This window comes from Tympanuchus pallidicinctus, unplaced genomic scaffold (genome assembly GCF_026119805.1).
Source record: "Tympanuchus pallidicinctus isolate F22 unplaced genomic scaffold, pur_lepc_1.0 scaffold22, whole genome shotgun sequence".
In the NCBI taxonomy this organism is placed as follows: Eukaryota; Metazoa; Chordata; class Aves; order Galliformes; family Phasianidae; genus Tympanuchus; species Tympanuchus pallidicinctus.
In genome coordinates, this window is record NW_026294739.1 from 19,145,785 (window position 1) to 19,172,915 (window position 27,131).

At 43.7% G+C, this 27,131-nt stretch overlaps 2 protein-coding genes and 1 long non-coding RNA gene across 5 annotated transcripts in view; 2 read left to right on the top strand and 1 right to left on the bottom strand.

The window, feature by feature from the left end:
* Window positions 1-4,630: 4,630 nt before the first annotated feature.
* Window positions 4,631-20,149, bottom strand: SEC62 (SEC62 homolog, preprotein translocation factor). Its single transcript, XM_052687238.1, has 8 exons — window positions 20,012-20,149; window positions 13,819-13,927; window positions 13,349-13,454; window positions 10,593-10,797; window positions 9,064-9,156; window positions 7,685-7,745; window positions 6,759-6,878; window positions 4,631-6,218 (listed from the first exon to the last, which is right to left on the bottom strand). Exons 1-8 carry the CDS (start codon window positions 20,045-20,047, stop codon window positions 5,755-5,757), a joined length of 1,194 nt encoding a protein of 397 aa, XP_052543198.1. The 5' UTR covers window positions 20,048-20,149; the 3' UTR covers window positions 4,631-5,754.
* LOC128082746 (uncharacterized) lies at window positions 6,154-10,686 on the top strand. The gene is made up of 2 exons (XR_008207818.1): window positions 6,154-6,278; window positions 6,720-10,686. It is a non-coding gene; the product is annotated as an uncharacterized LOC128082746 (long non-coding RNA).
* A 95-nt stretch (window positions 20,150-20,244) lies between the features above and the next one.
* Window positions 20,245-27,131, top strand: part of LRRC31 (leucine rich repeat containing 31) — a 37,321-nt gene continuing 30,434 nt past the window's right edge. For all 3 annotated transcript variants that reach the window (XM_052687226.1, XM_052687230.1, XM_052687229.1), the window contains exons 1-2: window positions 20,245-20,558; window positions 21,103-21,453. The gene's annotated coding sequence lies outside the window, so the exon portion shown is untranslated. The remainder of the gene's footprint in view (window positions 20,559-21,102; window positions 21,454-27,131) is intronic.

Genomic DNA, 27,131 nt, shown 5'->3' on the forward strand with positions numbered 1-27,131 from the left:
GTGAATGGACATAAGAGCCATGAGCAGAGCTAGCAGGAGACCAGCTGCAGGAGATGTGCAGATGGGTGCCCATCTGATAGAGCCTTTCCTGTATCCTTCTCTGTTTCCCGGGTATGCCTTTCGCTGGGTGTTACCTAGCAGAACAGGATTAATCCTTAATCATCCCAGGATTTGTCAGCACAGGATTGGCAATTTGAGTTTTGCAATGACCTGATGAGCAGGTCTCCTGCAGTTGTGCACTTGGTGTTCCTGAAATGCCACCTCTCAGAAGGACAGGAGGGTGTTTATGAAGATTTTAATAAAGGCGTTAACTAAGAAAAGTGTGCTAAGGGACAGCTTCTTTTTTAATGAAGAAAATACTTGACCAGAGTCCCATTTACAAGATATTTCTATGTATTCAAGAGCCTTTTAAAAGCACAGTATGCATTCCTTCTTTCTCATCTTAGGTTTTGCATCTCTGAAGAAGTAAGGAGTAGGTAAAGGTAACAAACTGCTTTGTTACTGAAGGTATAGAGAAGAGAAGAAATATTCTTGCTTGATTTCTGAAGGCACGGACTGTTCTTTCTATTGTTGCTGTTATGTGCATGTTATTCCCACTCAGAAGACACGAGCATGTCAGAATAAGTGGCTCTGGCTGGCAGGCTGATGCCGGCCTTGGTGTGTTTTTTGGAAGTAGTATTTCGATTTGTGTGATCACAGCATGTTCTCACTGCAAAAGGCATGATTTTCCCAGTGCTCATCATGGCACTGCAGTCTTTTCTGTACCTTTCTTTGTCATAAGGAGGATCTCAGAGTACTGAAAGAAAAACAGAAGTATAAGGCTCTGAAAATTACATGTAATATGAAAATTACATGGCAGCAATACTTCATAAAACCCAGTTCTTATCTGGTGGAGTGCACCTGCACCCTTTGTGGGATCCTGGCTGCATAGCACTCCTTAGGGTCATAAACTCAGGCTTTTTTTGTGTTTGGTTTCTGTTTTACGTGATGAGGATTAGTGATGGATACCACCTGTACCATGTATTTCAATCTGTACCTAAAGCATGATCAGTGTCAACTGAATACTTTTATCTCGCTCTTCGCTTGAACTTACACTGAAACTATTTGCATTGCACTGTTGCTAACTCCAACTCATCTCCAAAGTCCTTTATCATAAAACAGTTGTTTTTCTTGCCTGGTCGTTACTTTCATGTAAGAAATACACATGACAAAATGAATGCCCGCTGTGTCAGCCCATGAGTAATGGCCTCTTTGTGGACACAATCGGATCAGGAAATGTGTCCTTTGTTTTCCTGCACCTGTTGCTGTACTACAAATAAAATCATCCAATGTTTTATTAAATAAAACGAGAAGCCCTAATGAAATTGTACCAGCCATTACCAGGAAGTCTATTGAAAGCATCCAGCAGCTGCTCAGCCTGAGTTTGTTTACACCGATAAGGCTGTTTTGTCCCATTCCTTACGTGTGAAGTGAAGAAGCCACAGTGCAGTCCTGGTGTGCAGCACAGCCTTGGGGTGTTTCATACCACTCTCTTCAGGTTCCTTTTAAAGTATTTGATCGTAATCTGTGATGTTACGTATTTGTGGATCCATTGTGAAGAATTTAAACTCGAGTACGTGAAAGCAAAGCAATACTGGCCTTCCAGAAGTTGAGCCAAAGCCACGAGCTCCTGCAGCAGAGCTGGCCCAAAAGGCCACGTGCCGAGGCGTCTGCTCCATGAAAGGGAGGATGTTGTGCAAATTAGGGTGGACTGAAAACCTGTATTTACTCCCAGCTAATGGCGGTGCATAGCAGCATAGGGGGCATAGGTCAGAACGAGGGAAATTTGGGGGGAAGGCTGTAGCCCTGTTATGAAGAGCCAGGTCCACCCTGTGATGGAAGAGCTGGACTGTCCTCATGTGACAGCTCCGTGAAGAGAGCAGGAGGTACTGAGGCTTCTCTTTTCCACCACGGTCCTTTTTCCAGGTGGTGCTTTTGTTTCAGTTGGTAAATTGCTTAGGTTGGTGGCTGCTGCACAGAGAGTGACAGAGCAGGGATAGTGAGGGGAAGCAGCTCAGCAACTGCGTGAGGGACATAAAGGGCAGGGAAGGGCTGCGAGGAAGGTGGAAGGGATTTACTGCCTACATTGAGCTCCTCAAACTGAGTCTGAAAACAGATCCGAGGTGGATTCTGACAGGGATGTCCAACTTCTGCCAGTAGAACAGCTGCATTTGGAAGATGTTCCTCCATTGCTTCTGATGCCAACTGTGAGGTCTGAATATTGCTTTGCTGTCTGTGTGATCCTACTAGAGAAGATATATTCACATAGCAGCTGGAGGGCAACCCTTCAAGCTCAGACAGCTTTGCTCCACAGTGTATAATGTGCTGAGATGTGCAGGTGGTTGCAGGAAGGAAAACAAGGGGCTAAGCCAGGCAGCAATATTTTCAACATTTCTACATGTAATGTTTGCATATTCTGTGCTTAGTTTTAAGCAAGGCAGGTGCTTGTCAGCCTTTCTCCTGTTGTAACCAAAGGAGGTAAGTTATGGTTAAAATGTAGTTTAGCAATTGATTGAAGAATTGAAGCAATCTTCATTTTTCTTGCCACCCTCATGGTGTATGCTGCTCTGTGAAAGTTCAGCATTGCTTTCAAACAGAAACTGAAATGGCTATAAGCGAGCAGTGCATATATATGCAGAGACTTTATGGGTATTTCAAAAATGTCAGAGAAAACTGCTGTATGGTTGAAACGTGCCCACAGAAACTGATCTGCAGTAAGTACCATTTTCTGTTTTGCCAGTAATTATTTAATTCCTCCAGGAGCTAAGTGTAATCTATTTTCTTGCACGGAAAAACAATCAGAAAATTATATTGGGCACACAGACTGTTGGGCTTAAAATCAGCGAGACCACTGTACAGTTTTATTGCATAAGGGTGTTTTGTCAGTCCTTGCAATGGCCTTTTAATAGCCACTGATGTTCAGATGTTGTTTAAATACCATTCTAACATATCTGTGTGTTTATACATAGTGTACATGCTATGGGCACCTCTGCTGGCAGTCAAGGCAGTACCAGTCAGAAGTTACTTTGCAGTAAGTGATGGAAGCAGTGGCCCAGCAGGGAGCTACACGCTGGGTAAGCACCTCTGTGATTTTCTCTGACTTGTTTGTAAGTGCACTCACAGTTTTGTTATGAGCATATTGTGATCTTGTGTCATTGTCTCATTCTGATTTGGAAGTATTTGGGGAATGTTTGTGGACAATGCTTGGTTACAGTAATGGGTCGTCAAGTCCTTTACTCAACCACTGAGCACCTCCACCAAGGTCTCTTCCTTCACACTGCTACTTTGCTATTCAGTTGTTCACAGCAGATCAAGTGAAGGAGCTGCAGGTTAATTCAATTTCTACACTGTGTGAGCCTGGAACTCCTTAGGGTGACAGTACACGTTTCTCATGCGTTTGGTAACCTAGATCCCTGTCTCCAGGCACAGGTGCACATCACTGCCATGTCACACATCCACCTAACAGGCAGCATGTGGCAGTATTACTAAATTAAGTCCTATTTTGCCATTTCAACTTCTCACTGAGTAAAAACAAGAGTATTTTCCACTTTTATGAGAGAACAACGAACATCCACTGTTAGTTTCTCCAAGAAGTGCCAATCAGCTGCCTGCTGCTAGATCTGCTGCCATATCAGCTTTCCACAGCGCTCAGTGCACAGCAGTGCTCTCTGAAGCACAAAGTGCAAACGCCTTCTGAAAGATACACCTGCAAGAGACCAGCCAAACTTATTTCAGCTCCTGTTGGCAGCAGCAGGAATCCAACAAAATGAACTGCAGGAACGTCTGCAGTAGAAAAAAGACTTTATAATTCTGCTCTTGTATGGTAAACAGTAAGTTAGCTAGCGGGCTGCAGTTAGAGTTGCTCTTAAGGTCAGATGTGCTGTAAATCAGAGGCAGCCAGCTGAAGGTTCTTGCACAAAGGGCTGCAGTTCTATTCTCAGCTCTAGGCGTAAGGATGCAAAATGCAGGCACAAAGAAAACTGCACCTGCATGAGCAAAGCATAAAGAGCACCTTAAAATAGCTGCTGAAATGAGTGAAATTAGCTGAGACCTTTACCATCACATAATGTTGATCTCAGTAAGGTAATGAAGGTGGGGACAGGACTTTGTAAGTCAGAACTAATTAAAATAACTAACAAGTGTCCAAAAGTCAAACTATTTCTGTAATGGGCCCTTTAATTTTTATGTTCTACTCATTTAAGAAGTGGTCCAATTTGTTGTTTTCTTAGAGATCAAACATTTGGATTTAGGGAATAAGTGACACCATGTCCACGAGCCATCAATCCAGCCATTAAAACGTATTTGCACAAAAATAGGTCTCTTCATCCAAAATGCAATCACTGGAAGGAAGGGGAAGCAATTTAGGAGTGAAAAGAAGTGCTGAGTTAGTACAGCTAAGATAAGGTTACCCTTATCTTCTGTGAGTTAGTGCAGGAAACAATGAAATCTACAGCTTGGGCTGAAGTGATCTCGAGGAATGATGCCAAGTTTTAACTTCTTAAATGTTTAGTTAGCCAAAACATACAGCATATCCTCCAAACATCCAACAGATAAGGAATGCATAAGAGAAACTGCACAAACTACTCCAAGATATTTATAAACAAATTATTTATCATCACTTCATAGTAGCTTTGATCATCTATATTTCTGAACAAGCGAATACTCTCCCGTCTCTTCTGTTTAAAAAGTATTCCAGTTCCAGAAAATAGAAAGTTTTAACATTAAGGCATACATACAGCTATGTTGTTTGCTTTCATTTAATAAGGATCAATTTACTCATACTCAAATACATGGAATGTTGGCACAAAACTAAAGCTCTTGTGGAACAGCTACTGATCATACACAAATATTCTGTGAGGTCCTCTTGACTTGCATTTTCTCTGATAGACACACCACAAAATGGCTTTATTAATACAAACTGAATGCTGGATCAAATCTCTAAATAATAAGTAGCAGATAAAGTAAATGGTTTGCTTTATTTGTAAATTATGTACAGAATACATTTTTTTTTTTAATTATGATGGAGCAGGAGGAAGAAAACAGCCATTACTTCCAAACCACGCTGCTTCCTTCACCTGCTGGAGATGACATCTTTCTCTGAACCAGATGTACAAAAACAGTTTGGATTTCCTAAGTTGCTGGCACACAGTCTGGAGAAACAGAGAACACTGCAGCCAAATTCAGCACTACCAGCTTGTATATTTTCAGCAAAATACTTCTGCTAAAACTACTTTTCTTTAGGAAAGTTTTCACAATCTTTTGAAAAGGAAATCAAGAAACGTATCAAGAAAGCTGTGGGCTAAGAAGGGCTTTATCTAACTAGCTATCAAATGAGTAGAACTAGGAATAATCTGAGATTTGGTCATTCAACTTTTACCTGTTTTACAAAAGGAAGTCTGAGAAGCAGAACTAATTGACCAGCTATGCAAGTACCAGACAGCTGTGGTTTTCAGTGTTTGAGGACGATCTGGGCAATCTATTAATCAATAGAAAACTTGTCAGGTTGATAAAACTTCTGTAAATGTATATTAATGATTAACATAGTACCAAGTAATCAAGTTAATGGTTAAAAAATGAAGGAACTAGATATAAAACTGTTTGGTAACACGTATATTTCAGCAAACAAAGATGCTACTGTACGGTCTATGTTTTGGTGATCAGCCAACAAAGAAAATCCAACCCTTTGCACATACTTAGTCCCACAAGCACAGCGAGTTATGACTTCTGTGCAGGCCTGCTTTCGGTGTCATCTTCCTCTTCCTCTTCACAATCCCCTTCGTCTGTTTGCTGTTCAAGTTCCTCTTTTGTGATCATTTCAAAGTCGTTTCCATTTCCACTACTGTGCTGGGACCTGTCGTCTTCACGCCTGTCGCTGTCTGTGTCTGAATGCCGCTCTCCTCCTGAGCCTTCCGTTCCCGAGTTCCTCGTTGCTTCTGTTTTCCCATCTTCTTCTTCCTTCTTCTCACTGTCTGATTTCTCCTCGCTGTCATATTTTTGCTGCTTTTTGGATTCTGATTTTTCCTCTTTCTTTAAGTCTGCTTTTGGTCCTTTGTATTCGTGTGTGTACAGGGGCCTGAAGGAGTCAATGAATCCCACATCTGCCGTAAGGTTTGGCAGGAACCAGAAGTGATGCCTTCCCCCGGTGATGAGCCAGATGATGAGGAAGAGGATGCAGCGAGCTGGATGAAAACAGTTTGAAGATTTGTTATTGGAGCATTCAAGACATACAATGATGTCTGGTAAGTCATGCTAACATGCACACAAAGCCACAACAGCAACAAGCTTTGGGAAAAGTCTCTCATTTCTGTTACCAAGCCCTTTCCCCTGCCCCCAGTAATCATATATCATCTATGATTTAGCTTTTAATGCTTTCAAACCCTGGTTATATCATTCCTACTCCAGAATCTCTTTTTATGCTCTGGCTTTGGTTTTGCATGGGCTTCTTGGTTTCTATTTTTTTGCTTGGTTTTAAACTGAGGAAGTAAAATCTGTGCTATACAGGAAACACAAATAAGTGACACGAACTGGAGATTTTGTTCCTTCTGTGGCACAACTCTGACACCCAGTGGCCACCTGGGAAATACAGACACAGAATCAGTCTAGCTGTTGCTAACAACAAATTAATCAGATGTAACAGAGATTCGCACATGTTAGTGCATGGTATGTTTCTGCTCTTGTAGATTTCACCTACTGAGGAAATGAAGGCTACTGACACTTACCAACAGCAAGAAGAAGAATACTGGCTACAAAACAGCCTGCACCTACGCTGAGGTAATATACACCAACACGCATTTCTGCTGGCCAAAGTGGAAACAGAGTTGCAGCTATAACAGCAATCACTGAATAGAAAGATAAAAAGTATGAGAAACATAATTAGTTCTTCCTGACACACGTATGAAAGTTCCAGGCTTACCGTTTATTCAAGGCACTGGCTTAGCAACATATGAGTTAGATAATACTGTTTTACACCTTGACTGAAACCTTTTCTAGTCCCACTGCTGCTTTCATTATGGGCAGGCAGACATCTGGGACAATACCACATGCAGCAAGTACCTGAGCACCAGAGAGAACATTTCTGACAAGGCAAAAAGCAAATAGGTGAGCAGGGAGCTGCCTGTAACCTGCCCAGCAGGAAGAAGGCAGAGTGAGCTGGGTGCAGTCCTTGGGCACCACCAACTGATCAGAGGGCTGAATGCAGCCCCGGGAGGTGACACTTCTGGTTCTCTGCTGTGAAAAGCTAACAGGTACTAACAGGTACAGGTCGGGGTGCTGGATTAGCAGCACCATCAGCTGCGACCTCGCTAATGGCTTTACTATATTCACATTTGTAGATAATCCACAACAGTTGCCTATGGGGAGACTTATGGTTTAAAGTAACTGAAATGAACAGCTTGCAACCTTGTGCAAATTCAGACATTTTCTAATGCAAACTTCAGCCATGTCATCTTCTGTATCTTTTACTTTATTTGCTGTTTCCCTGCATCCCAAGATCACACTTCACATAATGTGACTGCTGTCAAATCACGCTACAACAGAATGGAAAAAGTTTTGTCTAGGAAGAAGATACATTTCTCCAAGGAGAGGCACTCCTGTTTGGTACATGCCTGCATTTACGGTGCGCTCGCTAACGCCTGCTCTTACTTACCAAGTACAAGTCCCATGGCAAACGTTTTAAAGTGAACAGGGTCATAGATCCACACATACACCTACAACAGAAATCATGTTTAACACTTGGGAAAAAAAAAAAAGCTCTCTGATACAGCATTTCTTTTTCCCCTCGCTCAAATTCTTAGTGCCACCCTCCTGCTTTGCACTGAACCAACCGCGCTTCAGTCAGTACCAAAGGAGGACAAGGGGTGCCATAAGAAGCACTGCACTTTGGATAGCACTTGAAACAGGTTTGTGTCAGTGAGAAAGCTGCCAAAACAGACAGCCATGGGGCTGCATGCCTGCATGCCTACACTGATTGCCTCGGCATGTACTGATCACAATCTGAGCCTGAGGGCAGGAGCCAAAGGTACTGTGCAGTGCAGTGGCTGGAAGGGAAGGGTTCCTGCTGGGAGGGAGTGCAGCTCTGGGCTGGTTAAGAAAAACATGAGAAGTTTCAAAATGCAGCTGTTGAAGAATTACTTCATAAGTTATAACAGCTTAAGAAATAAGTTATTACCCAGATTAATTTACAGGTGACATGAACATTCCAGCAGTAAAACTGGAGGAAATGCAAGATTCAGAGTATTACTGAATCAAGGTGATTTCTCTTGTATTTTTGTTTGTTTTTCCATTATGCATCAGTACTGCTCAGCATGAAGCACAGAAAAAGTTTTGTAAAAATAAAAACACTTCTCAAGTCTGCCAAATAAAAAAAATAAATTGCTTTGAAGAGCTTCCTTTAAGAGGAAGAAAACAGAAAACCACCACCAACAAAAACAACCAAACAAGACAATGTCTGGACATCAAGCTGAAGTGCTCAACTCAGCTCAAGTCCCATCTGCTGCCCTCAACTACATCTGTACCCTCTGCCACATCATGCTCATACAGCTGCAATGCTCAATACCAAATGTTTGCACGAGGATTCTGGCTCCATCCGAACCAGCGTTGTTCAGCCTTAGGAAAGATGCTTCCTGGTAGTGTTTTCAATTAGTTTTATTTTTATTCTCCAACTAAACTGTTTTCACAGTCACAATTCAAAGAAACCAAGTACCAGTAAGCAGGAGCCTTCGGAGGAGGACTTGATGCAAACTACCAAAGGTCACCTAAGAAAAGGCAGTAAGACTTCAGAGCGATGCGCCCAGAAGTATTTAATATTCTGTTTCACTTCATGGCCACAAACATAAACCACTGGGAATTGTGGTTTTTATCAGACATCTAATCTCCTTGCAGATATCTAAAATTTGATCTTGCAAGATCAGCCATCATATTATTATTTCTTCCTTCAACGAGACAAGAGAGAGACTGTGGAATTCCACTAGGTTATCTGACAACAATACACTGACATTAAATTTAGGAAGTACCCACAGATCTTACCTCATTTCCATCCAAGAAAACTTGGTCTTCGTGTGGCTCAAGCTTAAATTTCCTCTTAGTTTCCTTTTTTTTCGGGGTGCCTGGGGTCTCATCCTGAGGACAAACACAAACTATACATAAAAAGCACACACAGGGTCTTAACTTCCAGTATTTGAACATATTGAATCTGATAGCTTTTCACAAACTTAAATATATATAAATATATATCAAATGCTCATAACTATGATCATAATGACCATAACTAAAGATGTTTTATTTCCTTCTGTGCTCCTGGGTAGCTAAAGATAAAGGAATACTGTAAGGACAGAGACATTTTATTTTACATGCTATCAAAGGACAAGACCATAACCCCAGGACTGCATCATGTGTTCAAATGCTTATCAAAGCTCCACTGACAGAACAGGCTGTGTACAGACCACCAACTCTCTTGCAATTATTTGGTAGCTTGGTGCCACATTTACCACATGGGCATCTTTCAGAATCAGTTTCTGCCATTTTATTCTCTACCTTCCTCAGTTCTTCATGTCTTGTGCTTCTCTCTTCCCTACCTCCTGTCTCCTTTCTCTTTGCTAGAAATAAACTTTCTAATTTTTGCCCTCTGCTAAGTTAGTATCCACTGGCTTACATCAGCTACTAAAATATCAGTTTGATAATTAGTGATTAAAAATTAACATTTAATAATGTAATACTTCAGATAACAGGGAACTGGAGGAGTTCATAACTTCCAGTATCAGCATTTTAAGGTATCTTATACTGGCTTCTTTGTTTAGGCTGTCTGCGAGTTGGTTTTGTTTATAATTCCCTTACTGGCCCTGCAACTTTCTTCTGAGATCCAGACCTTTGTGCAGGCAGACTGCGCCTTTCTTTGTGTGCCAGTACCTCACTTCAGACCGTTGGAGGTGGACTAACTTCTGAGGCTATCCTACCAACTCCTGCTGGATCCACTGAACACAGAACAAAACACACAACAAAACACACCCCTCTTCACCAAGTGTCAACTGTAAAGAAAGGAGAGGAGAGGTCTGTGAAGTGTAAGCACTGTGCAGATTACAGACCGATCTCCCTTACACCAACATGGCAGAACTATTCACAAGCACCAAGTATCACATCCCAAACTTTCTTACCACCAAACATGGCAAAAATGCTCCTTTGTTTTACGTGTGCAGCTGCACTGCTTTGAGATGTAAGGTCACATACATACTTGTCAATCTATGCTACAGCACACGTGCACAAAGCATCGGTGCCCACCCAAGCTGAACAGAAACAGTTTTTTATTAACTCAGCCCAAGTTACAAGATGATGAGGTACACAGAGGCACAAATGAAGTGTCTGCTTTGATCTGAATCAGAACTACAACTCCAAAATGTAAAAAGGTGTATTTTTAGAGACTAAGATTGGCAAAGGAAAAAAAAAAGCATCTCATACTTTGGAACAACCAACTGAACTTTTAAGCCCATGTAATCTTCACAACATCACTCACTGTATTCTCTGTTGACAGCTTTGTCTCTTTTCTCAAAGACCTCACTTACCTTCTTACACTCCTCTTTTTCACCATCCTTTTTCTTTTCTTTCTCCTTCTTAGTTTTTTCATCTTTGCTGCTTTCCTTCTTGCTTTTCTTCTCTTCTTCTTTCCCACTCTCAGCCTTTCCTTTTTCCTTTTCTTTCTTTGTATCCTTGTCAGGTTTCATTTTCATCACTTTCAATGCTCGATGAAAGAACTGTTTTTTCAGGAGTCTTAAAATGAAAAAGGTTAAATGACATATTTAAGGCTGGAATAATCATGCAACTATGTTATTAGATACCAGTCTGAATTACCTATCAAAAATAATCTTGTAAAGTAAAACTGAATGACATTGATCACCACTGTGAACTACCATGTCTCTCATCTCTTGCTTGGCTCTGTTTTTCACCTGTTCAAAACTTAATAAAACCCATACTCTTCTGTGGCTGCATTTTGAACAGACATAGAAGAATACGTGAGATGTAGGGATGTAGGAAGGAGAAAGCCATCAGGCCAATTTAATTAGCTTTCCCATTAATCCAATGTTTATTTGCAAGTGCAGGTCAGTGTCTTTCATTGCAAAAATAAGGAAGTGGACATAGAGGTCTTGGTAAGAGATGCACGTTGAGTAAAAGTACCATTGGAACTGAGGCACTTGTGCAAGCATTCCAGTCACGTCAGCTACAGACATACCTTACAGCATGAGCATACTCAGCTGGGCCAAAGGAGGTGGCACTTGGCAGTCTCAAAGCTGTCACCAACAGGTAACGTCCACAAAAGGACCGTACCCCAGTTCCATGCAGGAAGAGCAGAATGCTGCTCTTCAGACCGAGGGCAAACAATGGCGTATGAAATCCAAGGGCCAATTCACCTCAGAAAGCCTGGCCCCATACATCAGACTGGTTTGGTTTGTACTTGATTTCTTTCATCTCTTGCTGCAGATCAGGTCCTTATGCTGGACTGCTTGTTAAATTAGGTAAACTGACTGCCCAGAGCAGTGGCAACTCCCCCAGCTCTATCGTTCAGCATGAAGCTGTGTGTACAGAACATCCCTTTGGCCAGTTTGGGTCAGCTGTGCTGGCTGTGCCACCTCCCAGCTCGTCGCTGGTAGGGCAGCACGAGGATCTGACAAGTCCTTGGTTCTGTGCAGCGCTGCTCTGCAACAACCAAAACATCAGCGTGCTATCAGCACAATTCTCATCTGAAATCCAAAACACAGCACCATACCAGCTACCATCATCTCTATCCCAGACAAAACCAGGACACGGATATGCTTAAAAAGAAAAACAATCTGACCACAGAAAAAAGAAACCTTTCTTCAGACAACTGTTTACGTAGTTTCTAGCAGCAGAAAAATCACTTTCTTGGGAGCAGCTATTTTCTTCACAGCTGTATGCTTAGGGTGGCTCAGGTACTGAGCAGTCCACAGGTATGGCCTTCAGGGCAGCTCTTTCCCAACCTCTCAGCTCTCTTTAGATCTGCTGAATGCAGCATTATTGCTGCAGTTTATCCGTGCCAAATCCCTGCATGGGAAAACTTCCTGAACTAAGATCAATATGTTAAGTGTGCTGGGAGACCTTATGCACTAGAGGAGTATAATGAATTCAGGCAGTAAAGTGCTTTAAATATGGAACTATTCAATGCAGTTGACACAGGATGAGGGAGCAGAATCTGATCCTTGTTTTCTGTTGGACAGGAGGGGCAAAACAATCGCGAAAGCTACACCAAAAGAGTTAAAGCACTTGCTTTTAATATGAATAAGTGCCTAAACAACCTTATCCTGAAGGGACTACAGGGCTCACATTCAAAACCCTGAGAGCAATTTTGATGGCCAAAGGTGGTCTTATCATTATCAGTGATTTAAGAGTCTGCAAGAGAAGATGAGTTGCAGCCATGGCATGGTGCCCAGCGGATCATCAGTGCACCAAGTGATGCTGGTGGCAAAAAGCAGAGTCAAATTCATTTTATTTGCACACTATGTAGGCATTCATTGCAGTGCTGGGCCTGAAGGACTTAGCCTGAAGGACTACTGTCTCACCTGAGGCTTCAGTGATCAAAGAACAAATGTACAGGCACTTACCTCGGTCCAAAGATTCCTGAAAGGAAGACTTATTTTTCTGCTTGCATTAATATAATGTTTGTATTTCACTACATTTTCTTGACAAAGTAGCGCAGGGATTAAAGTTCACTGAAGCAGCTCTGCTTCAGCCCTAGAATTGAGGGCAGAATCTCACCTTGCTGAATGGCTATGTGAAAGGGGTCCCAAGAACAGACTAAGTATTAGCCACAAACTTAATTTCTAAGTGGCTTTTGCAAAGCTCTTCAAGAGTAAGATGCAGCCCCAAAAAAGGGGAGAAGTCAGAATATGCTGCTCATCTAAGCAAAGCACTCTGAGCACTCTGAGTGATGGACATACCACAAGAGAGGCTTAACAAGAGCCTCAAAGTTCTGCTTTTGCCATCATGGCAGACAGAGGGAGGAGATGTGAGAATTCTGATCCTACCTACTTAAAACTTTACCATTTAGGAACTTGCTGCACCAAACAGCTTAATGAAAGCGTGAGAGTTCTGGGAACAAAGATCATGAAGCTACGTTGTGTCTATTTCTCATCTCACACCCTCAAACGTAGTAATAAAAACGCAATCTGTATTTTTACGTAGTAACACAAACGTCTCACAGTGTGTGAGTTCCCTTCATCAAAGCAGCCTAAGCAAAAGTGGTTCTGAGTAACTCAGGCATCTTGACAGCTATACTTATTATTAAAGTTGATGAATTAGGTCGTACCTGTTGCAGTAATCAACTACAGACTCTCGAGTTGTAAATAAAGCTTCCTCTCCTTTTTTGGCCCGTGCCCACTTGGAATCCAGGAGGCAATCCACAGCTTTCGAGGCTGGAGGAAAAAGTGGGGGAAAAATCCCCAAACATTAAACGTTTGTGTGATCATCATCTACATTCCTTGAACCACACCACGCCAGTCAGTCTATCCTGGTGATGTTTGGCACCCTCTCCATTTTTAAGATAAACAAGTGGGTACTGCTCTGAAGCACTTGACAACTACCTGCTTCTAAACCACAGAGGATAAAGTTAACTGTGTTTATTTCAGATCTGATTAATTTTACAGCTATCGAATGTCTAGATAAGTTTTCCATACTGTAAGACTTACTAGATAAAGCACTAATACTGAAAACAAAATCCCTCCTCCCCAGTGCAATGTTAGCAGAAGCAGTACCATTCTCTGGTTAGAAGTAACCTACCAATAAAGTAATCCACTCGGTGGCCCATCATGTTGGTGGATTTTGTCGGGCAGTTGAACCGTAAGTATTTAGCAACAGCCTTCTCCTCTTTGAATGGCTCACCCACCTCCTGCAACAGGAAAGGTGCAAAATTAAGGTTCAAACATGCAGAAAGCACTCATCTGGGGCTCAAAAGAATGGCAGCATCTTCATTATCTTATGGCAACGATCCAGAGGTGATGACCATGAACTATTCAGCAGCTGGAGAAAGGGCACATTAAAGGAGGGACTGAGAGACACGTACTGGGCACCTGGCAAATGGGAACTGCTTTCAAGGCTGGATGAAAACAGCGGTGAAGCTGAGAGCAAAGGAAACCAACAGAGAGGAATTAGTGTGTATGAAATGACAGCAAGGCAGGTGTATCGACAGAACACAGAGCAGCTCAATTTTTGCGTGAAGGAGGAGGGAAAACCATGTTGAAAAGAAGTAGAAACATTTCTGCAGAAGTTTTCAGTGCCACTGCATGACTACAGAACGACAAACGTCAGAGCAGCATCGAGGATTCTGTGGATCGAGGTGCCAGGAGCAGCCCTATCCAGCATGGCTCGAAGCTCATGGAACTTCCAAACATGCACTTAAAGAAGCCCTGTGAAATGGAAATGCAAAGTCAAGCAGATGCTGCTACACCAAAATAAAAACTTCAGACAGTGAGAGCTGTTAATTTTCAACAGTTTGCACAGCTGACTTTCAAAGTCAACTGGTTAATTAACGACCCTGTAGCAGAGATCCCTGCCTTTCCTATCTTACTGCAAGAACATAACACAGGTTTAACAGACCTCCAAACCACCAAAAGCACTCTGTGGTTTGTTACATCTGAGACTACTATTTCAAACTCAGTAAAAACTGTGTAAAACCCAACCAGGTGATCCTAACAGCCTCCATCCAGATGCACTCTGTCCTTTCTCTGTGATTTTACAAGTCTGTATGAAACACCAGACAGCTCACGGGAGGTTTAGGTTGGATATCAGGAGGAAGTTTTTCAAACAGAGGGTGGTGAGGCACTGGCACAGGTTGCCCAAGGAGGCTGTGGATGCCCCATCCCTGCAGGCATTCAAGGCCAGGATGGATGTGGCTCTGGGCAGCCTGGGCTGCTGGTTGGTGACCTGCACACAGCAGGGGTTGGAAGTGATGGGCACTGTGCTCCTTTGCAACCCAGGCCATTCTCTGATCATTCACCACCTGGCAGTGCACATACGTACAGAACTGAGGTACCGTGGTTTGATGTCCCTGTGTATGGTACAGTTGCACCAGTCATTGTAACTCACCAATTACCTTACCAATGTCAGCCCCAGACCAGATCTGATTGAACAGCAACTAAACAAATTCCCGGGCACTTAAAGAAAATGACTGGGTGTGTGCCATGCTCAGTGCCCAGGGCACTCCAAGGTGCCATGGATACCAAAGACTGAATGCAGCATCTGCATTCCAGAATAATGCTTTTCTAATACTTCCTACCAGCTCGTTACTTATTCACAAGGCAAACGTTATTCTTTCTAACCGTTTGTAAAACAGCCAGAGAAGCTGAAGACATTCACACCACTTAACTCCTCTGCTAGCAGTGCACTTTTTTTTCTTCTTTAAATATTTATGATTCTGCTCAGCCATGAGATGCGCTGTGCAGGCAGCGCTTGGCACCAGCAGTTTTTTATTGCTCCTTACTATCTCTTGCTTTGTCCCTTTCTGTGGGATAGTTCCATCATAATCCAAGCAAAGCCATTCTCCTGTGAGAAATGCTGCCCGAGCTGAACCAAGCTTGTTCTGAGAAAGCTTCCTCTGCAATCCCATCTCCACTTGTCACCTTAATTTCAGCCCTTTATCTGTATGCCTGTGTTTCCACCACAGTGTTATGGAGATGAAAGACAGCAAAGATGACTGCATTCCATCCTAAAGTACTCAGCAGACACACTGGGGATGTCGGTGTCCACGTTTTGAGCAATGCACTTCGACTGAGCTTTATGTTCAGATGTGGCAACAGCCAGCCACCACCAGGCCATCTAACCTTCCCATGCACTTAGAAAAGGATTACGTGGATTAAGCAGGGGGCAGTCCGAAATAAATTATATGGCTTTAAAATAGATGAGATGGTCTTAAAAAGCGTATGAAAACTTTCTGGTATTTCAAGTTTGCTTTTATTGGAAAGACAGAAAGACTCGAGAAACATTTCAAGCAATGTATTTACAGAATGCTGTGAAAGGTCCTCTCAGTTAATATTCTACCACCAAGCTTTCCAGTAAGTGAAAAATAGGACACTGCAATGTTTCCAAATACTTCTGCAGGAGGTTTTATTTTAGACGCTTGCATCCAGTTTTATGCACTGAAAAATGCATGGGAAGTTGAGATCCCTGATAATTTACACAACCTGGAAGAATGCCATTAAAAATAAAACCAAAGCAATTTCTTATCCAGCCAGACAGAAGAATTTCAGCTACAGGAGGGCGGGAGGAGCAGAGCTCAGCCTGCCCACTTACTACCAACTGCACTGCAACACTGAGGCATTTCTAGGAGTAACCCTCAAGCATTCCCATCAAAATTGTGTCCTATAGGAATCCTTAAAGCAGGTCAGAGATTTTCAAAGTGAATGGAAAGCACTGATCAAATTCACTTTTCCCCATTATCTCCCAAATCAAAGCATAGCACAGTGCCTTCTGAACAGCCTTCAATACACAGCTGTAGCTCCCAACTTAATTAAACCTCTAATTGGGACTGAAACAAAAGAGGCCTGTGTACACTAAAAATCAGAACATCTGAACTGAGCTATGAAAACCACTGTAGGCAAGAGCTTCTTTCTTCCTTTCATCTCTATCCGAGTATGACTTATTCAGGTTCTCCTGGCACCGTTCAGTGAAGGCCAAAAGACACAACTGTGGTTTGAAATTTCACTCATTTTTTTTCTGCTCTGTATCACAGGCTCAACCCAAGACCAGAGGATTTCTTTCTGCAATAGAAACAAGGTTTCTGGAAAACCAGAACAGAGTAAATGATGATTATCACTAACAGGACAAGTTACTTCATGCGCAGACAAAAATCACAAGGATTTATGCTTCTTTGTTTTAAAGGGGCTGTGAAAATTCTTTGATTTCAATGAAGCAAGCGTTTAATTACTTTCCTTTGCTCCTAAACCTGTGAACTTCAGTTTTCAGAACCTTGTTTTTTATGTAAGATTCCTGCAGTCTACATTCATTTGGTACACGGCCAGCACCACGTATGAAATGCACGCACACTAGAAAGCATTGAGTCTTAACTCATCAGGAAGTGCAGAGATCCAAATCTGCACAGACATTTTCCAGACTTTTCTTAACACCAACTTACACTGCAGTAGCTGCAGTGAGTTCCCACTGGCTGGAACGCTTGGGTGAACTCCACTGAGGAGCTATCACCATTTTCACCATCTTAGGAAAGCGAATCCAACCCCAAGGAGAAAAGGTTCCCCTGCATCACCCTCTGCAAGTAAGAAAGAGATGTGGGGGACGGCCATCACACCAGGGCAGCTCCCTGAACAGATCTCTTCCAACTCATGGATGGCAATGCCAGCACTTCCCCACTGCTCAGGGACAAGCTGTGGTCCCTGCTCTGCTGGGCTGAGGACTCAGACGTCAGCATCTCAGAAGGTGCCGGGTGCATCAGACTCTTGGGACTCTACCAGAATTTATGATAAAAGAAACAACGGACCCGTTGCAATGCAATCTGTGTTACTGGAACTGGCGCGCTGTCACCTCAGAAGATCCCTTACATTCGTACACAAAACCCAAACCCACAGGAAGCAGCAATGCAGCTGTTGCACATCTTCCTTCCAGCAGAGCCAAACCAAGCAGGCAGGGCTGTTCATCCTGATATCTATCTGTCCATCAGCAGGAGAATCTCAAAGCATGAATCCAGACATCAATTTGCAGTTGGGACATTTGCCAAATCACGGCCTTAAGCACTGTTTCCTCTATTTATAAAAGCAGTATCTGTACACATTAACATCTCCAGAGCAGAGGGCAGGGCATAAGATGCTACACAAGTGCTATTAATCGTGCACAAACACAGCTCCACACGGGCAGAATGAAACCATGCGCAATGGAACCTGGCCAACGTAATTAAAACTTAATGCCTACTTAACAATCAAATTGCAAACCTGCCAAAGTGCCACACGTTACCAACCTGCCAAAGAAACTGACTGAAGATGCTGTGTTTAAGCGAGGATTGTGGGACCGACTGCTTTGCCCAAGAGATGAAATATCTTTCCTTGGGTTACTGGAGTAAAAGGTGTTCAGAGACACCCCACTTCTTTCGAGGGGTATTTGTCTGAACACACTCATTTCTCCACCGCATGTCTGTGTTAATTACAGATAAATTACTGTCAGAACACTGGAAGCTTTACCTGTAAGATGTCTTCATTCAGACTTCTGAAGTTCAGATCTCTGTGACTTCTGTAACTTTTACCTTGTTGCCACAGGGAGAGCCTAAGCTGTGCAATACAGATTAGGCAACGTATTTTGTTTTACAGAATGCATTTTTGTAACAAATCCTTCCTGTTACCGCTTCCGATGGGAAACACATAAAGCAGGCTTGAAAGAATTCTGAACGATTTTACTGAGACTTTTCTGCACCTCACTGACCTATCATCATCTCTATTGTGATGGAGGATATGAAGTTATTCAGAAGCCCATTTCTGGGCACACAGCAGTTGTAACTGAACTCTACACCATCAACCCTTCCAACAGCTATAAACATAGTTTTCTGTTAAAATCTCACTCTTTTCAGGGCCTACAGCTCCATTAATGACAATGGGGCACTCATAAGCCAGACCTGCATAGAGTACAGCAAGCAGTCTCATTATTAGGGGGCAGGGATCACTGGAAGATAAGCACTCACTTCTCAAGCACTTGGTAACAAATGCCTCATTCTCCCTTTTGAAAGAAAAACCTGCAGAGCTATCCTGAAACACCTTAATTATACTGGACCGTGGCAAGAAAGCTTAACAAGGTTAGAAAGAAAACTAAGCCAGAAAAATACATATTGCTTTATTCACTCTGCCCAATTAAGAACACCCTGTGGGCATTCAATGGCCTTCTTTGTTCATTGTTTGGCCTCCCCACTGTTGTTGACACACACTGGGAAACTACCAAGAAGCAACAGACGTTTACTGTTATAATTATATCACATCTCCATGCCACAATCTAAAACCACGTTAGCCTAGGCACGGATGCAATTACTAACAAATCTATTGCTCATAGGCTGGGAGTAAGCTTGTGCTAAGCCCAGGGCCCGGGATGTCACACGTGGCGTTTGATCACATTCGGCTATTTTGATGGATGTTGATGGATGCTGTGTGTGGTAACAGGCGGTCTGCGACAGCTCTGAAATGATAGCTCTGATGCCTAACACCTGCGATAGGTGAGGTTCAGCAAGATTACAAGATCCTGATTAACTACCCCTTGCTTTTCCCTCACAGAAACCTGAATTAAAGCACAAAAAGGAAGCACTGCTGCAGTGACACATCTGTGCCTCCATGGGGAGAGGGAAGCGGACGGGAAGGACGGGAGGAGAGCACGAGCGCAGCGGGCACGGCGACGAGGTACGGAGTTTGCGTCTGTTGGACGGCGCTACGATTCCTATCACAAACATTATCTCTGCTTACGGCACAGCCATAAACCCTAAACAAACACCGCCGAGTGTGGGGTTAACAACGGAGGGCACTGACGGTTGTTATAGGAACCGATGCCGTCGGCGCAGCATCACCTGCACCGCACGCTCCAGGAGCAGCAGCTCCGTCCCGCCCTGCGGAGCAGCCCAGAGCACCGCGGCGTCGCCTCCGCATCTTAGCACGGCCCGAGGCCAAGCCTCCCCTCAGCGTTCCGCAACAACAACTTTCCTTTCCCCGCCGCATCGCTTCCCGCCCTGCTACCGGCCGCGCCGATCGCGGGGCCGCCCTCGGAACGCGCCCGGCTCCCGCGGGGGCTCCAGCCGGCAGCGCCGAGCGGAACCGCCTGCAGGCACGGCCCGGCCGCGCGGCCCGAGCCAAGGCGGGGAGGCCGCGGGACGGGGAAAGCCCCGAGCCGGCCCGGCGGCACCCGGCAGCCCCGACGGGAGAAGGGAGCGACGGGCCAGCGCGCGGGGGGACAAAGCGCCGGGAAGGAGGGAGGGGAGGGTGGGGGGAGGCTCGGCTACCTGGATCCGCTTCCTGTGCCGCCGCCGCTCCGCCATGTTGTCCCCGTCTGCTCCGCGGTGACGTGGGCCGGGCGGCGGCGGAGGCCTCGCGAGAGGCGGCGGGAGGAGGGGAGGCCGCGCCCTTCGGCGCCGCGCGGCGGCGGGAGCGGGGCGGTGATGGGGGCTGCTCTGGGGGCGGCGATGGGGCTGCGCTCCGCCACGCGGCTCTCGCCGCCCGTCCGTCCGTCGCCGCCGCGGTTCCCTCCCTCGGGGCCGTTCCTTCGCACCGCGGAGCGACGTGCAGCCGCTGGCAGCCACGTGCCGCTCCCGCCTCGTTGCCGCCCTTGGAGCTGCTTGGCGCGAGGTGCGGTCCCGTGCACGAAGCGGCCCTCAGGAGAGAAAAAGGCTTTGTGTCGGGGCGGCCCCGCGTGCTTTCGCCGTGAGGTCACTGCAGTTAGTGAAGCGTGTGGCGATTTGTCCTGGCTCCGTGTTCCCGATCCGTGCCGTGGCACTTTGGGATGGAAAAGTACGGGCCTTGTGGCGGTGGAAGCTGTGAGATGAAAACGAGGTAATTAAAAACCCGACATCGCTTCCAGAATTTGCCCTGAATCACCGTGCCAGTGCTGTTTTTGGTACTCCATCTCCCGGGCGCTTTCCCGGTGCTGTTGCTGGGCAGAACGGTTACACAAGTTACAAATTAAGCTGTCTGACTGCAGGGAGAACTATAAAAAGTACCGCTGGAGAGCGAAAATGACAAATACACGGATTTGAAGGCTTTTATGATGACAATAAAACAACCTCCTGTAACCTGTAGGCAGAATACATTTAGTCAAAGATGCGTTTATAAAAGGCGATCATCTTAACAGCAGCTTGATGTGCTTCACATACAGTGATGCACAGACACATCTCAGGCTGAGGCTTTCTTACAGGGAGACTTCCAGCCATCCATAGCTGGTGGCTCACTAACCATAACAGCCTGCCATTGGTGCTGAACTGTGGCTTGGCAGCCAAAGCACCCAAGTGTTAATGACAGGACACCAGCACAGAAAGATGCTATCTTCCAAAAAAGCACTTTGGGCTTCTGCTTCATCTCCATTTTATTTTCTTCACAGAGCTTTTGATTCATCTGAAGCTTGAGAAACAGTAACTTGCAGGAGCAGTTCTGAGGACAGTTGGGCATTGAGCTGCATGTTGGAGTGGCACAGTGAGCAAAGTGACAACATCAAGCAGATTTTGGAAAGCACCAGGAAGGGAGGGTGATACAGGTGAAGTATCCTCCAGTGTGAGGTGCTGAGTGGAGCAGTCACTGTCATTTTGAACACAGAGCCTGTCAAGACTGAATTTTATGTGGAACAAGCTGGTTTGTAGTCACAAGTACAGCCAGAGGACGAAGGAGAAGCAAGTGGCAAAGGAGTCAAGAAAACCAGGCAGTGGAAGGGAAGGTTCAGCTGCTTGCGTTTAAGGTTAGTGTACCTGTTAACTGTGGGGCAGGCTAGAAAAGAAGCATTTCAGAGCCATGCAGGATGTTCACAGTCTCTTAAGTGACAGCTGCCATTTCTGTTGGAGTAGGGTTTCAGAATCATGACCGCTTGAGTTGCTGTTGTGAAGGATATTGCGTGCAAGTGGAGTGGTTTCCTTCAACTGAAGCAAAACCCACAGCATTTCATTAGCTTCTTTTCTCTCTTCTTTACTCTGTGTGATCTAATGTGGCAGTAGGGATGCTGGACACGTTTTTAAAAAGAAAGACAGAAAAAGGATATATTCACAAAACAAAAATGAATCATGAGCTATTAACTAAAAATCATCTCTAGCTGTCTGTGTAAGAACCCTGGAGGCAAGAGGAGTTTTCTGTGGTCTTTTTTTTTGTTCTTATATGCTGCTTTTGGGTATCCTTTATTGGCTTCTTAGGCAGGACGCTGAGTCAGGTGTGCTCTACTCTCTCTTTTCTTACACCCTTCTATTCACTTGTTCTTGGCAGTTCATTGGCATGTGCACTATTGGTAGTCCCATTGTCTTGGACCAGTGTTGGTCATCCTGGATCTGTAAGATGATATAGCCTTACCTCTGTGACATAGTTAATATGCACCAGAAGTGCAAATCTACATGTTGGCAACTGAGTTACTGGCAGGCATGTCACAAATTGCCTTTTGAGTCACACTGTCGTCTGTAATACAGAAATTGAGGTAACACAAAGTCTGACAAAATGTCTGTTCTGCTGAACAAACCATGTGCTTTTATGAAGTTGGGCCCATTATTAATCCTTCTGGCTTTGAGGGAAGAGACAGGAAAACACAAGTCAGAGTTACTTCAACTGTTATGTTCATAGGCAGGAAGGCAGACAGGGGGAAGAGCAAGACAGAAGGGAGGAGCTTCTGTAGAGGGAGTCAAGAAAGATGCAGAAATTCCCTCACAGCATGTTTGGGGCCTTTTCATTGACATCTACATGCGATAGCGTGCTGGAGGTCATTCTGGAGTGACCTCCTGTCTTATCCAGCCAGCTTCAGCATTGGTTATGGATTCAAAATGTAAAGGATATGTGCCTTGTAATGTACAGCAACGCGTGCTTTCAAGGCAGGTTTAGCTAGCATCCACCCACAAACACGAGCCATTACTCAGAGGCACAGTACAGTGTAGACGTACCCTGAATCACCTCCATCACAGAAGCTTGTAAAGAAGCTTGCAGAAGCTTGAGTTAGCCATTTAGCTTTTAATTTAGCAGAGCAACAAATATTCGTTAGAAATACCGTCAGTTTTCTTTCACTAAGATTCTTCTTAAATACTTCCACTCTTGCCAGTTGCTCTTCACTTCTGTATAACTCAGAATTATTTGACAGACATAACTTACCAAAAAACCATGAAGTAAACATGAACTTCCTCTTATTCAGGTCCTTATGTAATTAGTTTCATCAATTTCAAATGCCAGCTTTTTTTTTTGTTTCTTGCAAGAATGTACTTTTATCTCTGACTGGTGATCCCTATGAGGTCAGTTCTGCTGGAGAACCAGCTGAGGCTGTCGGGGAAAAAAAGGCTTGCTTCTACTCTGTATTTTTTGGCAGTGGCAGAAGAGGAGGAGAAGAATGGTAATAGCAAAGGACATAGCATTAGGAAAAGCTAAATGTTGTTTTATAAAACCTCAAGTTTCCTATTATGACTACCAGTATTTGAGTTTAAAATCCTTGTTCTATAAAAATGTAATTCTGATGTTTACATCTCTCAAATTAACAGACTCAGCCAGGAGCGGGTGGTTGCTTTGCAGGCTGTCTTTCAATAACAGCCTGTTGGAAGCCCATGAATCACAGGCTGAGCAGCACTCATCTCTAGCAGAGCTGTTTTAACCCTGTAACTGAAGGTTAATTAGAAGATGAAACTCAGGTCGGCTTGATGTTTTCCTTTTCCCCTTGGTTGTGAGGGGTTCTTCTGTTTGCTGTTGTGGTTGGTTGGTTTTTATTTCAGTAATTCACTCATGCAGACATCACATGTGGGTTTTTAAATATTGTGTAAGAAAAGCGTCTATTCATGTCTTCATTGTGTTACAGGGAAAAATATTGTTCTCTGTATAACACTGGGCTAAGAAGAATCTAGGTATAAGTTCTTCTTTTCTGTGATCTAGATAAGATTTTGTACCCTTATCAACAGTGAGATTGTTGGCTCAAGAGCACCATGCAGAGAGTAGCAGAACTAATACCTGCTTGGGTAAGTACAGGCATAGGTAAACTTGGCAGTGGGCAAAGGAAAGGAATGCATAAAGGCCAAGTAACAGAGTAATCCTTGTGGCCTCAGATGAGAAAGAAGAGGTGAGCTTTTCCTTTGCTATAACAGATGTTTGTGTTATATTTAAATTACTGTAGCAATATGGCCATATATTACAGCATGAAGAGCTTAGTCAAAACAAGGCATCACAGGAAGGAGAACTGTGGTGAACACCCAGCCTCACTGAGCTGTTATTTCCCTGTGAATAATGAATAGCTTAGATGAAAATATCAGGTCAGATAGGCTGATTCATAGAGAATTATGCTTGTTCCTCAGACCAGAGGTTTTAGAAGGGGTTGAAGTGAGCACCTGCTTTGATGAAGTTAGAGCTGATGCCATTTGCTGTGGCAAGTAGTACAGCAAATTTTAAAGCATGGAAGAAACTGATTCAGCAAAAAAAGTGCTGAGTTTTGTATATTGTATTAGGAGTCGAATGAACAGCTTACATACAAAGGAGGCCTTAGGGAAGGTTATCACAACAGTTTTCTATTGCAGCTATGTGATCTGAAAGCTGCACAGGGCTTTGAGTTTTATTCACGTGCCCTGTAAAATGCACTGTATATCTATGGCAGTCCAAAGCCTTTCGTGGTTGGCTTGTGCATCTGGGTTGTGTTAGAAAGCTCAATTATGTCCTTTCATGTTCCTCAGCAACAAAGGATGGCACTCTTAAAAGTAAAGATTTCTATCCACATATGTTCACATCTGTCCACTTCAATTAGAAATTTATTTTCTGATCCAGCTTACTGCTACTGCGCAGTAGATGTTGAGTCCAAAAATTCTCTCGATGGCATGTGTATTATAAGGCATCATATGCTATTATAAGGCATCGTATGCATTCCTCTGTGATTTAAATAGCATTGCAGAAAAAAACAAGTGCAGTGGTGGTGTAGCCACTAGAACGTTACTGACTTCCACAGTTGTTCCAGCTCTGTTACATATTTGCAGTAGCTAACTGCACCCTTTTGCAGCCGGAATAAGCATTAAAACCATGAAGCTCACATGGCTGCTGAGAATCAGCAAAGCCTCGAGTGTTTCCTTGTAAGCACAGTTCATGAAAACACCTCAAAATCTGAAAGCAAGGCAGTTTGTACTGATTCTGTATCGTTAGTGTTTTGACTTTTTTTTTTTCATTCTTTCAGAAGTGTTTGTCAGAGGGGAAAGTTGAACTGTTAGTCATATTCCCTACATTAGAAATAGAACAGATTGTGTCCATTTAGGTAAATCCATTTCTTTCAGTTTCACTCTGCCACTGAGTGCAGCCTGGGCCTCGCTGCACTGTGGCTGCTCTGACCATCACCCCTGTTTGGATTTCTGGGAAGGAGAGCCCAGGATCTTATACAAAGGATCCTATACTTCTTTAATTGCAGCACTGTCAGGCTTGTCATGCTTTGATCCAGCTTTCTCTGCTTTTCTAACTGTTCATGTCTGAGCCACTGACAAAAAACCAGCGCTCACATTCTTCAGAACCAGATTTCAGTCTTTCTTCCCTAGCACGTAGGATTTGAACTCAAGCTCCTCTGCTGTTACTCCAGGAAAACCAGCCCTGTTTGCTCACATCCCTGCTCTGGACGCCCAGCTGTGTGCTGTGCTGCCGTTCCCTTGGGGGCTGCCTCTGCAAAGTGCTCATGGCTGGGCAGCGACATCGTGTGGCCCTGTGGGCCCTCAGCTGCGTTTGGTCCTGCAGCAAAGCGGGCTTGAGAGCCAGGACACCATCTGAAAAGCAACAGTGCATTGTGTTTAATTAGATAAGAGGCATTGTTGATGCTTTGGTCAGTTTTACAAAAGAAAAGAGTTAGACCTTGTTTCAGACACCCAACAGTATTGATGCTTCTGATGCTTTTTTTTTTTTTTTTCTTAACAACATGTTGACTATATAAAAATATTTTCTAGTATTTTCTTTTTCACTGATGGCTCATGAACAATCTGCTGCAGAAAGAGGAAAATCACAGGAGTTGAACCTTCTGTGAGAGGGAACTTTTTCTTCTAGTGTCAGTAATCTGAGACATTACATGTTGAAACACCATGTGAAAACATTACAACTAGACTGTGACTTCTTTACAGTGATAATTGTGCTTTATCCAGAATCTGCAAAAGTAAACATTTTTTTATTTATCAAATTATTATAAAACTCTTCTACCCACCTCACTAAATTTTAAAATCTTGGAAAAACAGAAAAAATATTGAAGAGAACAGATGTTAACACTGAAATTCACTGAGACAAAGCAAACAGCAAACTAATGGCCATTCCAAGATTATTTCTGCTGTTGTAGTTGTTTTTTAGACAGTCTTGGAATTATATCTAGGCTTTCCAGTTTGGGATTTTAATTTTCTGGATATTATGAAGTATCCAATAAACAGTGCCTTGTATGAAAGATGCTCATAGATGATGCATAAGACATAAACCAGACTCTTATGGTAATGGAAAGACTCTCATTAATTTCACCAGATCACAGGCATAAAGGTCAGCACCTCACTTAGGAGATTCCCTTAGGGCCTGTCTGCATCTTCGGGGTATTTTGTTGTACAGCAATTCACACTTCTCCTTTGGGCCTAACTGGAATTCATCAATGAAACCTGAAAACATAAACCTACTTACAGTATCTGAAGGTATAAGCACAGAGCCCAGCACTGCTGTAACTGGTGGTGGCGGCAGAGTTTTCAGCAAAGGAGAGTCATGCTGAATTCTTAGAGCAAGACTTTGCTGTTTCAGGAAAGGAATATGAGAGGTATCTGCCTCTCCTCTCAAGGCTACGGAGTTCAGACAGCACAGTAAGATGAACACTGTAAGTTACTGCTGCTAACTTCTAACCTCATATCATCTACTGCACAAATGTTTGATTTACAGTATCAAAAATAATAAAAGGTTTTTTCTCAGGCTGAAGCTGAAGAAAGGTGCCCACAGTCTAAAATACAAGAACGTTCCTCTTCGTGCATTTAGGCACTCGCCATCTGCACAACAGTGCATCTCTTGGTCTTTTTTCTTGTGGGCACAGAAACGAAACAAAGGAGAGGGAATCTAAAGTGGCAATAATACAGCAGATCACTGATAGTCAGCACTCAGTTTACAAGATTTAGTTTTCTCAAAACCACTTGTGTGCCCTTCAGAGTCAAGTTTTCTTCAAAGAGGAGGGTGGAGGACAGTTCCAATACCTCAGTGAAAGAACAGCCTGTGACAAAACCCTTAATGAGGGAATAAAGATAATTCACACAGGGTTCATTATGGAATGCTGGCGATTTTTCTCTAGCTAAGAACTCCACTTTGTGGTTTGCTGTGAGATATTTAACCAGCAGTAGCAGGAGTGAGCAGAAAGCACATTTCATCTTGTGACAAATGCTGAGTGTGCTGCTGGGGAAAGACTTCCCTGGCTTGCCCAGGTGAGCAGAGGGGAAG